Source organism: Pholcus phalangioides, unplaced genomic scaffold (assembly GCF_987345545.1).
Source record: "Pholcus phalangioides strain wild (caught in Gottingen) unplaced genomic scaffold, Ppha-v1.0 ptg000005l_1, whole genome shotgun sequence".
Taxonomy (NCBI): Eukaryota; Metazoa; Arthropoda; class Arachnida; order Araneae; family Pholcidae; genus Pholcus; species Pholcus phalangioides.
Window position 1 is genome coordinate 920,914 of NW_028301598.1, and position 15,596 is coordinate 936,509.

General features: G+C 40.2%; 1 protein-coding gene across 1 annotated transcript; it reads right to left on the reverse strand.

Moving 5' to 3' along the window:
* Positions 1 to 604: 604 nt before the first annotated feature.
* LOC149085703 (uncharacterized) lies at positions 605 to 6,284 on the reverse strand. Its single transcript, XM_089232372.1, has 2 exons — positions 6,141 to 6,284; positions 605 to 1,973 (listed from the first exon to the last, which is right to left on the reverse strand). Exon 2 carries the CDS (start codon positions 1,957 to 1,959, stop codon positions 751 to 753), a length of 1,209 nt encoding a protein of 402 aa, XP_089088498.1. The 5' UTR covers positions 1,960 to 1,973; positions 6,141 to 6,284; the 3' UTR covers positions 605 to 750.
* Between the last annotated feature and the right edge of the window lie 9,312 nt (positions 6,285 to 15,596).

A 15,596-nucleotide genomic window follows, 5' to 3' on the forward strand; every position in this document is an offset into this window, starting at 1 on the left:
TACTCTTTTTCCCTTGCCTTCTCCTATGTTTCTGTCCCTCATTCCTTTGCTCTTTTCTAAGTTTCTTCCTCTTCTTCCTTTGTCTGTTTCCGTGTTTTTGCCCTCTTTCCTTTGCCCTTTCTTGAGTTTCTTCCCTTACTTCCTTTGTCCTTTCCTGAGTATCTGTCGATTTCCTTCTTTGCCCTTTTCTGACTTTCTGTCCCTCCTTCCTTTGCCCTTTTCCCAGTTTTTGCCCTTACTTCCTTCACCCTTACCTAAGTTTCTGCCCTTCTCGTTCTTTCCCAAACTCCCCCCTCTTACCTTTCCTAAATTTGTGTCATTCCCCCTCCGATATTCTTTCCCGATCTTCTGTATTCGTACTTTCCTGAATTTCACTCCTCCTTCCTTTGTCCATTCCCGAATTTTTATGGCTTTCTATTGCCCTTTCCTGAATTTCTGTCTCCCCCTCCTCTTCCTACGTCATTTTCTGAATTTCAGTATTCCACCCTGCTCCTTTTCTTAATTGCTGCTTCCCATGCTCCCTCCCCCACCCTTTCCGTTGCCCTGTATATACCTCTGATAAAACAATCTTTCAACAGAAAAAGATAATGTGATAATTTAACATAGGATTCACTCATTTTATTGACATATTTCAACGGTGAAAAATAAGTGCTTTATATAATAAACCTATCAATAAGTTTTTTTATGCGGAAATGGCTGAGGCATATCCATTCGTACGGTCATGAGTGTTCGTTCCCTGACATGAAGCTGTCATTTTGAGTGACGCTGCTCGGGGCTGTTCTCCGCAGAGTTCTTCGGTGCTCCTTGTTCATCGGGATTCTGATTCTCCTCTCGAGAAAAAGATTGATTATGGCCTTCTGACGTTCCCCTTATGGCATTCGTTTGGTCAGCCGGCTTCGTCCTTGGCGGTTCCTGCATCATTGGAGCTCCAGCCGAGACAACTTTGGGTTCTTCTGATTTGTTTGGAGACTCGTAATCCAGAGTAATCACCGGGATCTCATCCTCAATAACGTCCTCACGGCATTCTTCACCGGTGACTATATCTCGTTCATCCCTGTTGGGAACTGTGCTGGAATCCACGGGTTTCTCCGTTGAAATAGGTTGCGTAGTATTTGCTGAAGTTTCCTGTTGCGTTTGAATAGGACTTTCTCCTGTGGTCAGTGTGGACACCGTAGAGACTGGTGGCATCCCAAAGGTGTTGGGAACGGATCTGGAACGTTCCTCGAGATTGCCTTCTTTCAATCGAATGACCTGCTCGGTGTGCCGCCGTTTCAGTTCCGCTGCCAAACGGTTTTTCTCCCGAATGACGTCGTTTATCCTCGACACCTCCTCCATGAGTGTCGACACTTTCCTTTGGAAATCTGATATTCGGATGGAGATGTCACTACCGCTCTCGGAAACGTTCTCGCGGCATTTGACGCCTAGTTCTCCGAGGTAGACTTGCATGTATTTCAAACGCCTTGCGAGGTCCTCGCCTCTGCGTGACAAATCCGAACCCATCCCATACAGTTCATTTACATTCTGCTCTGCCGCAATGAATGGCGTGGGGACATCGTCGGATTCATCATCACTTTTTTCACTGACGTTGGTTTGGACTGTTTCCGGGGACGATCCGGATCTTGGCGATGTTGACTTGGCACCATTTTCGTTAACGTCAGTCGCTTCAGGCTCCAAAGAAGTCGAAGGCGTTTCTTGTGATTTCGAACTGTCTTCTTCGATGAGTATGGGATTGGAAGTTTGCTCGCGCCTAACGCTATTTTGTTTCATGCCACTCGCTTCAGGTTCCGGGACGGGCACGTGATTCTCTTCATTCTTATGTTTCGTGGTAGACGTTTCAGGTTCTGGAGCGATACCAGGACTTTGCATTTCTGCTCGTCCTTTCCCCGTGCCAATTGGAGAAGATTCGGGGCTCGGATCCAAGAGCGGCCGTGATTCGGGATCTTTATCGTTTTCACTCATCCCGATTCTCGAACCTCGAGCAAAAGAACAAAAATATTAGTGATCGTTGAATACATATCCTACAGAATAAGAAGATAAACAGAAAAGATGCTAAATAAGGCGCGTCTACATAGGCTTACTCGCTTGTGTCCAGAACAAACGATTTCTACCGCCAGGGTTTTGTGCAGCTCAGGCGACGATTTATTGGGAGGCGTGACTTATTGTTTAGGTTCGATGGATCGTACCCCCCCCCCCCCCTATTTTACAGGACTGGCGAGTTTTTCCCATTATTCGGCTATTGATAAGATTGATCATCCAATCTGGATCTGCGCCTGGTGAAATCCTCTTACAACTACATCTAGCTATAGATAACGTTGGCAGCTGAAGGCAAGTTGGGAAAATATCGTAGGTGCTGATGACATTCACTGCACATATTGTGTTTCCGACGATGTAAAACGACAAGAATCTTCTTTGTTTCATATAGTCAGAGGCCTTAATGCATGGGTACCACCCGGACCTCAAGTGAATGTGGGGAAAGGGGGGGGAGAGTTCATGATAGTTAGATTTGATGCTATGATCTTCAAAGTAAGTATGTGAATGTATAGGAGGCACTTTCACAGCAAAAGGGAGGGGGACAACATCCCCATGCCCGGGCTCTGTTATGACGGTCTTGGTTATAGTCGGGAGAGGAATACGTGAAATTTTCTAACGCCTCCGAGGTCAATATTTGTACATAATTTCGCCTACGATAAGAGCACGATTACCACACACTCAAGTAATCGTCTAACGGCGAGAACTGTTGGGCCTGGACCTCATAGTTCGCATCCAATATTCCCTGTATATAACTGACAACATCAAAACCTTATCTAAAAATTCAACCCCAGTTGCTTTGCAACTTCGAGGCGCGAATGCGAGCCGATCTCCCTGTGGAAAAGTCTCGCCACCGAGAACAACAGCCCACAGCGATACAATTATTCAATCATTACACTTCGCTCATAGTTAGAAAAATTCATGGTAGATGACAGCACTACACATAACAAACATTACAGAGAAACAAACTTTATGTTAGCTTCTCTACACGTATTACAAGAAACAAACTTCGCGTTAGGTTCACTACACGTACACGTATATTCCCACATGTACCAGTTCCTTGGAATTTCCAAAGAGGAATATGGACGAGGTGCCTGTTTGGTTTAGTAGCAGTCCCTCTGCAACGCCAATTAATTAGTTCCAACGTAGTGCTTACCAGTAAACACTAAAGTGCACGCACTACTTCTAACGTAGTGCTTACCAGTAAACACTAAAGTGCACGCACTACTTCTAACGTAGTGCTTACCAGTAAACACTAAAGTGCACGCACTACTTCTAACGTAGTGCTGGCTGAGATCACTTATAGGGTGTCCCATAGTAGTTGTGTTGGTTGAGCGGTCATAGTGACGGACTCGCATCACGAGGTCCTGGGTTCGAACTCCACAGCAGTGGAGGTCGGCTGAAGTTGTTTTTCCTGTGGTCTCAAGACGACCACCTTTGACCAAGGAGTTTGATCCATCGGGTTCTTAGAGAGGACGTGTTGCAGGAGTGACAGACCAATTGGAATACATGTGCAGCGAAGGACGCCTAAAAAGATGCTACGACGAGTTCGTTCATTGGTGTTTGAACGTATGGCCTAGAGAGAAAACAATCGCTATCACAGAGCACGGCCCTTTTCCGGTGTATCTTCTGCGTTTTAAACGTTCTAGTAAAAGTGTATGCATGTGCGGTTCAAATGGTTCCCTATGACACTACATCACCACGTGTTCCCAGACGAGAGACTTCCACTTTGGCCAACTGCCAGAATCCAGAATGCTGGCTTGGAAGAAAAGAATTCTAGACAGTTCTCTGAACTTTCAACATTTACAGAAGTTGATTCGATTCCTGGACTGTAACTTACATCTACTCCACAATAAGACGCAAGCTGCGGGATCAAGGGGACGACATTCGCGCTCGGAGGACCCGTCTTATGAGCCAACAAGAGAGGTAACACGGTTACCTATTTAAAAGTATAACTTAAGTCCTAGAAGAAAAGCATCGGTTGTTTCACCGACACCTAATAATCGATATAATTTACGCCCAAGAAGACAAGTGTCAACTGTTTCATCCTTTTCTGGCGGGTGTGAATGAAATGGGGATGTCGGCCATGTACACGTCTATTTATATCTTATTACAGCTTGATTGATGAGATTGGTATATTCTGGATTGGATAAACTCAATTCCAGATTCTATCACATGCAAGACAGAATTAGTCTTTGATTATTTACATAACGACTATTACTATTACGGACTGATTATCTGTGGTTGATGCTATGATAACAATTTTTACTCCAGATTCTTGGATTCTATGGTGAAAGCTATGCTATAGTACAGGGGTCGCCAACAGCTGGCCCGCGGACCACATGCGGCCCGGGAAGTTATTAAAAGTACCGTGAAAAAATTAAATTGGCGATCATTATTTGAACTGTCGGTTCCAACAGCAGATTTCTTGATTAACACAAACTGCTTAAAAACTTCTTTATTTCTAATGACGAAATTAATTCAATAACTAACTAGTTAATTCAATTAATAATGGAGCGGCTTATACACCGAGGTTGCACCACTGATGCGGTCCGCGACGCTATAGCTGACCATTATGTTGGCCCGCGAACAGAAAGAAATTCACCACCCCTGCTATAGTAGAAATATCATTAAAAATACTAATTAACCATTGATTTATATGCAATTTTTACATATAATTTCTATTCGATACGCTATCCTTATGCCATTAAAAAGAGCTTGCGTGCATTATAGAATACCATGACATCAAGTAACTGAATACAAATCAATTCAAAATATATAAAAGAAACTGTTCAATTCATCAAATGAAACAAAAGATTGAGATTTCATTGACTGAATATTTTCTGAAATTACATTATAAATATCATTTTTTTTAATTTTTTAAATTTAAAATTAAATTTTAAATGAGATTAAGTGAATGTGAAATTTCAATCTTTTTCTTCACTTCATGAACTGAACAGTTTCCTTTATTTCAATCGATTTTTCTTCATTTATATCGATTTCATGCTATTTTATTTTGCGAGCAAACTGTTTTTTAATGGGGTTTTTTTGAGAATTTGCAAAAAATTAAGTATTAGAAGAGATGTGTGAAATTTTATAGTTTGGATATTTGAAGACCAAGCACAGCCCGCTTCCCATCTCAGCGAGATATCGAAGCCTTCCCGGAGGATGGGTGTGTCTGGAAATTTCTATTAAATACCTAGAAATTTTATACTAACATATGGTAGCTTATAGAATCAAAAATATGTGTAAAAACAGTTTGAAATAAATCAGTGGTTGAATAGTATTTTTAATAATATTTCCACTAGAGCGCATAGTTTTCACCAGTTAAAGGGTATGAAATCCTATAAGCCACCAAAGCCAAAAACGGGACAAGAAAAGGTCTTAAAGTAACCCTGCGATTGAAAGGGAAGAAAAATACTCCCCCCCCCCCCCACACACACACACACACACTAATACAAATACAACGCCACAACAGGCAAAATGCCCAACGAGGTGGCTGAGAAAACGATGCCCATAACAAATATGGATGTCATATATTTCAAAATACAGCAACCCAATTAAAAATGCAATTAACACAAATTATAAACAATATATACACACACGCGCGCGCATAATTACGTTATGAGAGAGGGAGAGAGGAAAAGGAAAATTATGTAATTTTTCCCCCTCCACATAATATCTTATGACTAGAAAGAAAGTTTTTTATTCCCCCGACCCTCTCACACCATGCATAAAATTTCCCTGTGATGTGATCAAGGTTGCCATATCTTGGCGGCATCATAAAGTATAGGTGATGCATGTATCCCCCTAATAATTGGGTTGCGATCCCGAGTTTCATTTCCAAAATTGTTTGCCTTGACGTACACTATACCACTCCTCTCACTTTGGCGGAAGAGTTCTGGGACCCTCCTGGTCCCGTATATAAAATGGTGGCGATGAGACGAACACGTTTGGAAGACACTAATCAAATCAATATCTGCTACACCAAGTTTCAAACACCAAGAGGAAAAAACGTTTCGGATTAAAATGAAATACACCAATTATCGAGCGAACACCAGAAAACATTAGCGAATGCAAAACCACATTAAATTTATGAACTGATCTCTTACCGATAAACTAATCCACAGATGGCGTCTCGATTCAGTAATGAAAATATGTCAGACTTAGAATAACGGGAAAGCTTTTCATATCGACATGGATTCTGATCCCAATGGTTTGTACGCAGATCTTCATGGAACAAATACTATCAGAAATTGATTCTTTGCAACGGCTGCTAAAAAAACATGGTTATACTTTTTTAGACTTTTCATTGACTTTTGCAAAAACAACACAGGATGCATTTTTCTGTTGAGAGTTTCTCGGAGCAAAGTTCCGTAATCGGTACGAGTTTGAAGTAGAATCTCTACTATCCTGCCTGGTCTCTTGGCGCCATGACGTCGCCAAATCACCGGGCTGTCGCCAAACTTCTCCAAGTTCCTTGCCAATTTGGTAATTTAAAGAGAAACGAGTTAATTTCATTTTTACATAAGATAATGACTATTTACAGGCGAAAAATGACATGATGAATGATAAACAAGAACTATTCACATAATTTTCGTAACAATATTTCTTTTCTGTAAAAAAATTTTAAAACCTACATTACATAACAAACATTTACATTATGTACACATTTATGAAGAAAGTACATTACATTAATGTATAAAGTACACTGACCAAGAGGTCATAAAATATGAATAGGAGTGGTTTGTGTAGCATTAAAATGGTGGTTTTTTTTTATGGTATAATGGGGGTAGGAAGTGAGCATTTATAGAACTCCAGCCTATCCGGCTTTCTCTGTTACCCGGCCCGCCCTTCCGTTACATTATAGGCCGGATAGTCCGGATTCTACTTTACTTAATTTGCAAAATAATAAAATTAGGCTCTATACAATTTGTAGACAACATAATGCCAAAAAAACAGGATATAAATATTTGACGTCGCATTTTCGGAAAAATAAAAACTATTCAAAATTTGGTTGAATGTCCCTTTTCCTGAATAAGTTCGTTGATGGAGGTTTCAATCGAAGAAATCGAGTCTTCCATTATCTGCGGCTCAAAATTATACCAACAACTCCTTATGGATGCTTCAAGAGCTTTTGCAGAAGAATACTGTCGATTGTTTCTGTAAAATTTTCAGCACAATGCCCTTAAGATCTATCCGCCCGCCTGTGTCGTCTTAAGAGCATCATGGGCCCCCGGGCCAAGTGATGTTTTTGAGCCTTACCTGGAAAGTTCTCGAAAATTTCTGCCACTCCTTATTTTTGTGAGGACCCCTCTCCTCTTGAGGCCGTGCCCGATTGGGCCTATGCGTTAAGAAGGCACTGCTGTTCGCACGATAGACACCTTCGAGGGGAAATATGATAAGATGGGTGGGAGTAATCGAGAAGCTATCTACATTTAAAAAATGGCAACCATATTCCTATATGGGCAGATATTTTAGTTATTTAGTTATTTTTTCTGGCTTATTATTTTGGGTAGCTGTACTTAGACTACCACAATCATAAATTTTTGTTCTTTTCTTCTAATACAATTTATTTTTATTTCTCCTTAGGGGTCATTCAAGTATTACGTCAGCATCGAGGGTGGGGGGGAGGGATTTCGGATTTGCTGACTTTTGATGGCAAGGGGAGGGGTTGAAGGTTGCTTACGTCATCAACCACCTCTTTTTGAAGATATGAAATATTCTAAGCTGCTGACGAAATTTTGCTGACAGGGGGGAGGGGGGTCATTGTTTTGCTGATAAGGGGAGGGGGGTCAAAAATGGCTGAAAATCTGCTTACGTAATACTTGAATGGCCCTTAGGGTGGGATTACACTGTAAAAGTTTTGTGAAAGTGCTTTAATAAAACTTGAAAAATACTTTTACAAAACTTTCATAGTGTAATCCCGGAACCATACGTTTTCCATCCACCTTGTTAGGCAATTTGCCTGTTGTGGTCTCCAATTTTGTACTAGTATATAGATTCACAATAGGGATACGTGCTGGTCAGTCAAGAGCCTTTATATCAGGCATCTTCAACCCGTTGCTCGCGAACACCATGGTGCTCCCTGAAGTACCCAGAGTGCTCGATGCTCTTGTCCGATTTCGTGCTCGCGAGCACTCGATCAGCGTTCCAATTGTACACCTTGTACTAATTGCATTCAAGAACTGAAAATCATTCTGATTTCACGCATTCGTATGTCAAACTCGCCGTAAAGGTGCTCTTCTTTTGATGATCGGTACTGGCAGTGCTCGAGACTGGAAAAAGGTTGAAGACCTCTGCTCTATATATTGTGAATTAAACCAGGCTTTTGAGTGACCTGCAGTATGTATTGTGTATGGCTAACCATTATTACGATGACTTGCAACGTGTACGGGTGCATTATCTTGCTGAAAATCCCAAAGAATTTCACCAAATAGTAATTAATTATCTTCAGTGTCTGTATGTAATGCTGAGCATTTTGAAGACCGTAAAGAAAGAGTATTGATACCTGGACATTGCCATGGCCCCCGGAAGGGTGGGGCTGACAGTACTCCAGACTGGAGGCCCGAGACGATTCCGAGACTTTTGGTTTCCATGCAATAAATTCACTACTTTGGGGCCCGTGAATCATCTGACAAGGGAGTCTGCCAAAATTCCCAGCCTAGAAGCCCTGCGGCAAGATGTAGGGCCCATGCCATTGCAGTAGAACGCAACCCAAATAGTGCCAATATTACCCTCATCTATGTGACCCATCCAGGTTCCACTTCTTCTCATCGTTGAAAAATTGATTTCCATTTCGGTCCATATGACACACACTTGCGAGCCGACCACTACTACTTAACCGTACATATTCCTCTACGGCAGACATCTCAACCCGTTGCTCGCGAGCACCACTGTGCTCCCTGAAGTACCCAGAGTGCTGGATGCTCTTGTCAGATTTCATGCTCGCGAGCACTTGATCAACGTTCCAACTAAACACCTTGTACAAATTGCAAGGATGATTGAAATCATCCTGATTTCATGCATTCCTATTGCAAATATATCGTAAAGATGCTCTTCTTTTCATGATACGTAGAGTCAGTGCTCGCGACTGCAAAAAGGTTGAAGACGTCTGCTCTACGGAATTTCTTGTGAACCGACTGCAATTTCTGTGTTTGGCACCCAAGTTTCAACTTGGTCAGTTTCGAACCACAAAAGTTGTTCGTGGTTCAATCTTGTTCATGTTCGAAAAATACGTACTGCAACTTAGTCTTAAGTCAACCACCTCGTTGGGCAATTTGCCTGTTGTGGCGTTGTATTTGTATTGTATTGTATTGTAAAATTACTGAAAATCTCATGAAGAAAATGCCCTATTGCGTAAAAACAGCAAAACATGCAAAGTCATAGAAATTTCTAGCCCATAATTATTCCAGAAAAGTAAACACAAAAATAACAACTTCTGCCCAGGAAACGGAGAAATTTTTCTTTTATATATAAACAAAGTACGGTGTTATAATTAATAATGAATACGTTCATTTTTCAGTGTCCCTGCTGATAGCAATATTCGATTTGTGCCACGCCAGTGAGCTGAAGAAATGCCAGTCGTTGTACACGTTTTGCCCGTGTGGTGACGGAGGAAAGAGCTTCATGGCCAGGATCCCCACGTACGTTAACCATTATTTTGAATATAATCTCTCTGCTATTTGTCCACGAAATGACTATGAATGGACATTAAATTTTACATACGGGGTTGGAAAGGAAGTAAGCAATGGTGGCGTAACGAGGTATATAAGATAAATCTGATTATTATATGGATAACAACCGGCATGTCATTCGGAAGTGCGGCTGGGATTAGAGAGGTCTCGACCTTAATTGAGACGCGTGCCACATACCTCTCAACGAAGCCGAATCCTGTGGGTTTCGGGCTCGGAAAGTATTTGTTGGTGTTTTCAAGTGAGCCGGGTGTGATTTACCAATGAGAAAATGATTGACTACATAGTGCATGACTTTCTACTAGCAGTGTCATGACTACTGACATCGCCATTTGAGACATATTGAGAGGGTAATTGTAGTTTTCTCAGATAACAAACTATTTAACCAGACACAAAATTTCAGACAAAATCTTCCACGAAAAGGGTTCTTACTGACTTTTCCCCTTAACGTACAGGGACAGCATATCTCGGCCACGTGTAAATAGAAGAAATAAATTCGTGAGCTCTCTCTCCCCACTTCCTTCTCGGGACTCTAAATTGGTAATTTCTTTATCTCAGCATTATATATTTTTGGCTTTTCTTTCTCGCAATGGCTTGACGATAAAAAAATATATACTGTAACACAGGGGTTCTCAAACGGTGCCCTGGTGCACCTCTAACCTTTATCAGGGGCCTCGCGGAGCGGTGAATTACAAAGAGTTGGTTGCTTTCCGAATTTTCGGTATCATTTCTGTGCTGCTCCATTTTCATTTTTTGACGCTTTTGCTTGAAATATTTGAAGACTTTTTCCGACGCCCGATGGAGCTGTTACTATAACCTGTAGAAAAGGTGCTTTGACGTCACCAAATTTAATCAATTTCTTGCACATTTCAGTTTTTTTTTTTCAATTGCAACACACTTACTTTCACACTCTATATCTACTTTCAATTAGCATTATTTTTTTTTTATTGCGTTAAAGTTTACTCAATATTCTTTACTTGATGTTTTCTGAAAAAAATGGTCAAATTAAGCGGCAAATTTTACAAATTATGCACCATATCATTAATATATTTGTCTTTATGATATTGCATGACAATATAATGTGGATATCCAATCAAAATTTCGACTTCCGATTAGCCTGTAGAAATTGAAGTGGACATAGTTATAAAATATGAATAATGAACTTTTGAAGGTAGTGTCGCATCTAATTTATTTTTCGTTTTGGAATGGCTCACGAATAAGCAGCAAATTTTTATGTTTATGGAAGCTCAAAGATGCGCTCTTTGAGTCGGCAAAAGAAATTTTGACGGAAACACCGAAGTTATAACAAAATGCTTCGCGTTTCAAAAAAAATCATATTCAAAATTTCAGAAAATCCATCATCATACTCAAAATTCAGTAGATCAGTTGAAAAAAATGCTAGATCAATATAATCAACATTGACGTATTCGCGCATATCTGCTCAAGGTTTCTCAATCACGACAAACTGGATGCTTTGTCTCGAAATGGGCAAGTAATTGCGAGGACTGACACGCAATTTCTTATCACAGATTTCACACCAACGGAAGGAGCCAAAACGTTTCCATGTGGTCAAACCCCCGTCGGATAGAAGAAACCCCAAGACTGCCAAAAAATGCACCATCTATTCAGAAAGAATAATTTTTTTTTTCATGCCTGGGGGCTCATTTTGTTCAAATACCCCACTACGCGATGTTCGAATTTGTTGTCAAAAACCTGTATAGAGAAGTGAATTAATTCTATTCCCACCAAAAATTAGCTCGTATAGAGAGAGCTAGCTGCAAAAGATAGTTGCTAAATCGAATACTAGAAATCTGTCTTTTTCTTGCCACAGTTTTCAAAAAAATGCATTTTTGTTTGGTTCTCATTCAATACGATCCTGACAACTCTTTCTTTTGTTGTTATAGATGCTTGAGCACGAATCTCGCCAGAGGGAATCCATCATGTCATCCCTGCGACGTTTCTGATTTGTCAGCTTCCAACGGCAAAGGGATATGCGCGAAATACATCAACTGCGCATTATGCTATGATGGAGTCGATGAATGCATTACGTGTCCTCAAGGACGTTACGGGAAGTACTGCGACTTAGAAGCCACCGCATTCACCACCGATGGTGAGTTTCTAATGTTATTTCAAGCCCTATCCTGAGTGAAAAAAATCCCCACAGCATCGAATACAGCAAACTGAATATCAGGTCACCCGTTTATTTTCCAGGCAAAAACACAGAAAAGCAGAACCATATCCTTTTTGGTGATTTGAAGAAAAACTGTTCCGAGGCCGATCTAAAAGCTAAAGAAAAGACATGTTGGATAAGTGATGATGGAAGGACCAAGTGAGTCCATCCTTATATAGCATTTCGATACTTGAAACGTTGCAAAAGAAAAGGAAGAACACGTTAACAGGTAAATTGCAAAGAGTTGGTGAACGAGGACAAATACTAGAGTGGTTCAAAACATATCACTTTAACAGACAACATGCAGTTATTAAAAATTAGAAAGCAAGTAATTAGCTCCAAGTTCAATAGGGGGGTTTCTCGGGGATCTGTTTTGGGTCCCGCGTTATTTTTAATTTTCATAAATCACTTCTGTAAACTGAAACTGTAACATAATTAGCTGTTTTAAAGGCTAGAATTGATATGTGTAATATGTGTAATTTTGCTATCATGTTGTGGCAACAGTTCTGTTTGTTCACATCGTATTTTGTATTCAGCAAGCAATCTGTTTTGTGTGTCCGCTTCAGATAGTATTATGTATCTCCTACTTTAAGAGTCTTAAATAATCTGCAATTAAAGACCAGTTCCTGAGGTCCTATTTATAATAATGGTGACAAGACAATGTTCCAGTAACGGTAAATAAATCGAACCTGAAGTACGAGCTAGAAAAAGAAACTTATATTATAGTTACAATGGCGAAATTAGGACTATAGGCATAATCATCATCATCATAATCGACAGTTAGTTGGTCAATTGTCGATTTATGATGATGCCAATGAAGATTTTGACTTGCACATCGAAAGGCTCGAACAGTATTTGCTAGTTAACAAATTGGAAGAGGAAAAACTAATGCTAGTATTGATACTGGCAATATCTTGATTATTCCGTGCTAGGTACGAAAACCTATAAAATGCTTCGAAACTTGCTAACGCCGCGTCTACCCAAGGACTGTGAGTGTGAAGAACTCGTCAAATATTGCTTCAAAAACATTTTCGTCCTTCACCGATTACCATTACCGGAAGATCCAAGTTTCACCGACGAAATCAGAATGATGCTGAAAGCATAGCCGAATATTTGGTGGAATTGAAACGGCTTGCATCGACTTGCGTTTTAGGCAAATTTTTGGACGAGGCTCTGCGAGAGATAGATTCGTTAGCAGTATTCGCTGCAAGGCAACTCAAAAACGTCTATTGACAAGAAAAAAAATTGAAACGTGCTGATGCCGTTGATATAGTTATAACAATGGAACTCGCTGAGCAAGGTTCCAGTAACATCAAGGTTACAGCGGCTGGCCTCTCATCGAATGTAAACAAATTGGGAAAATCGACTTTTCATCAAAATTAGACAAGATGGAGTAAAGGTGTTCAAGGTAACAAGGCATGTTCTCAGAAATACTATCGATATGGTGCGTCGTATAGTGCCCAAAAGTGTAAGTACAAAAATGCTAGGTGTCATGCCTGCAATAAAATTGGACATATTTCTCCAGTATGCAAGTCAAACCAGAAAAATTTCTCTGCTAAAATGATAACTACTGCAGATAAATTGGACGCTGAAGTGTATAATTTGTTTTCAGTGAATTCAATTGAAAAATCAATTGAAAATGAGGAATCCCGTTTCTTGGTTAATGTACAGATCTGTGGTAAAGAAGTAGAAATGGAGTTAGACACTGCGGCAGATGTAGCCATTATATCCGAGTGTTGGCTGAAGTAATATTTATCTCATGTTGTTCTCAGATTTACGAATGTATTTCTTAAGGATTACAATCAAAATCCTATTGATGTTTCCGGGGAGGTGATTGTAGATGTCGCTTATGAGACTCAGACTTCCAAGTGTCGTGCTCTAATTGTCAAAGGCGATCGACCAGCATTGTTTGGAAGTGACTGGATTAGGTTTTCCAAGTTGAATTGCTCTAAAAATTTTTCTATATACAAAGTGAATGCTTTGGTGATCCTGCCAAGAGGTTGACTGATAAATAATACAAGCTTTCCGAGGAAAGTTGTGAACCAATTAGACATATAGCCGCCTGGCAGTCGAGTGGTTAGGGAACTAGCTTCTCACTGTGCAGGTATGGGTTCGAATCCCGGTTCGGGCATGGATGTTTACTAACAATAACAAACTCCCTGGACGGATCATGCTGATCCCTTGGGAATACGTGTGGATCACGTTATTATTATTATTATTATATGAAGGCAACATTGACAATGAAGGAGGATGTTCAACCAGTGTTTTGCAAATCACGTCCAGTGCCTCATTGAAGGTGAAAGTTGCCGAAGAAATTCACAAATCCGTACAACGTAGAGTTCGGAAATTTGTGGAACATTTCAGTTGGGCAACACCTCTTGTGATCATGCAGAAAAAGAATGGTGATGTTCGACTCCGTGGTGATTTTAAGGTCACTGTGAACGAGTATCTTGATCAAAAGCAATATCCACTGCTTGCACAGCAGGATTTGTTTTCGACTCTCAACGGTGGAAAGTATCGGGAATTATGAGAGGCATCGGTTGCGTGTAGTTACAAGACAGAGACATGCATTTATATCTTACACAAGGGACGGACTTTATTTTACACGACATACTGTATACAGGACGAGAAACGAACTGCGCAATAACTAGAATAATCACCTGATGGCGCTGTGAGCGCGTACATCAATCCTCGCTCTGAAGAAGAGGCTTTCTTTTCCCACACGTGTCGGCGGCGACGCCACAAAAGCATTTTTCAAAGTTGGATTTGAGTCATTCTTATCAACAAATCAAACTTGATCAACGTTCTCAAGAATGTCTTAAATTTCTCTCTTGGCCATATAATTCACAATCAAGGTATTCATCCTACTGATGAAAGTGCATCAAGCAAATGAAAGTTCCTACTACTGAACTCAAGTCATTCTGAGATCTCTTGAACTATTACTCAAAGTTCATTAAAAATTCTGCTATTCTATTAAGTCCTCTATATGAATTGCTATATAAGGACACGCCATGGAAATGGTCGTATCAGTGTGAAGAAACTTTTCGGAAGTGTAAAAATATTCTATCGTCATATGCAGTACTTGTCCATTACGATGAAACATAGCTATTAAGAGTATCAAGTAATGGTTTTCCATTTGGTTTGGGAGCTGTTTTATCACGTCATAGACAATAAGGAACGTCTCATAGCATATGCCTCTAGGACATTGACTAAAGCTAAACAAAATTATTCTCAAATTGAAAAAGACGCTAAAGCTATCATTTTTGTTGTAAAAAAATTTCAGCAGTATTTATTTGGTAAACCTTTTGCCCTTTTATCAAGCATTTTTGCATCAGACAAAAGTTGCAGCAGCTAGGCTGCAGTAATGGGCTTTGTTGTTATCTTTATTCAAGTATTCTCTATTGACTACAAAAAGGGATCTGATCATGGCAATGCTGATGGATTATCTCGTTCTCCAGTAGAATCTGAGATGGATGCACAATTTGATATATTTAAGATTACATATTGTGAGGATTTGCAGATAACCAGTTCAGATATTGCCAAGGCAACTCGCAATGCCCCGATTCTGGGAATGGCCTTGAAGTATGTTCAGAATGGTTGGCCTGAAAGACTCGATAATGAGGCTTTAAAACCATTTTTCATACGTAGGGAATAATTTTGGACAGAGGTTGTCTTCTATGGAGAATGCGTGGGAGCATTCCAGA

Excerpts from the sequence above, each read along its gene's own strand:
- LOC149085703 (XM_089232372.1), bottom strand. The coding sequence starts at position 1,959 with ATGAGTGAAAACGATAAAGATCCCGAATCACGGCCGCTCTTGGATCCG.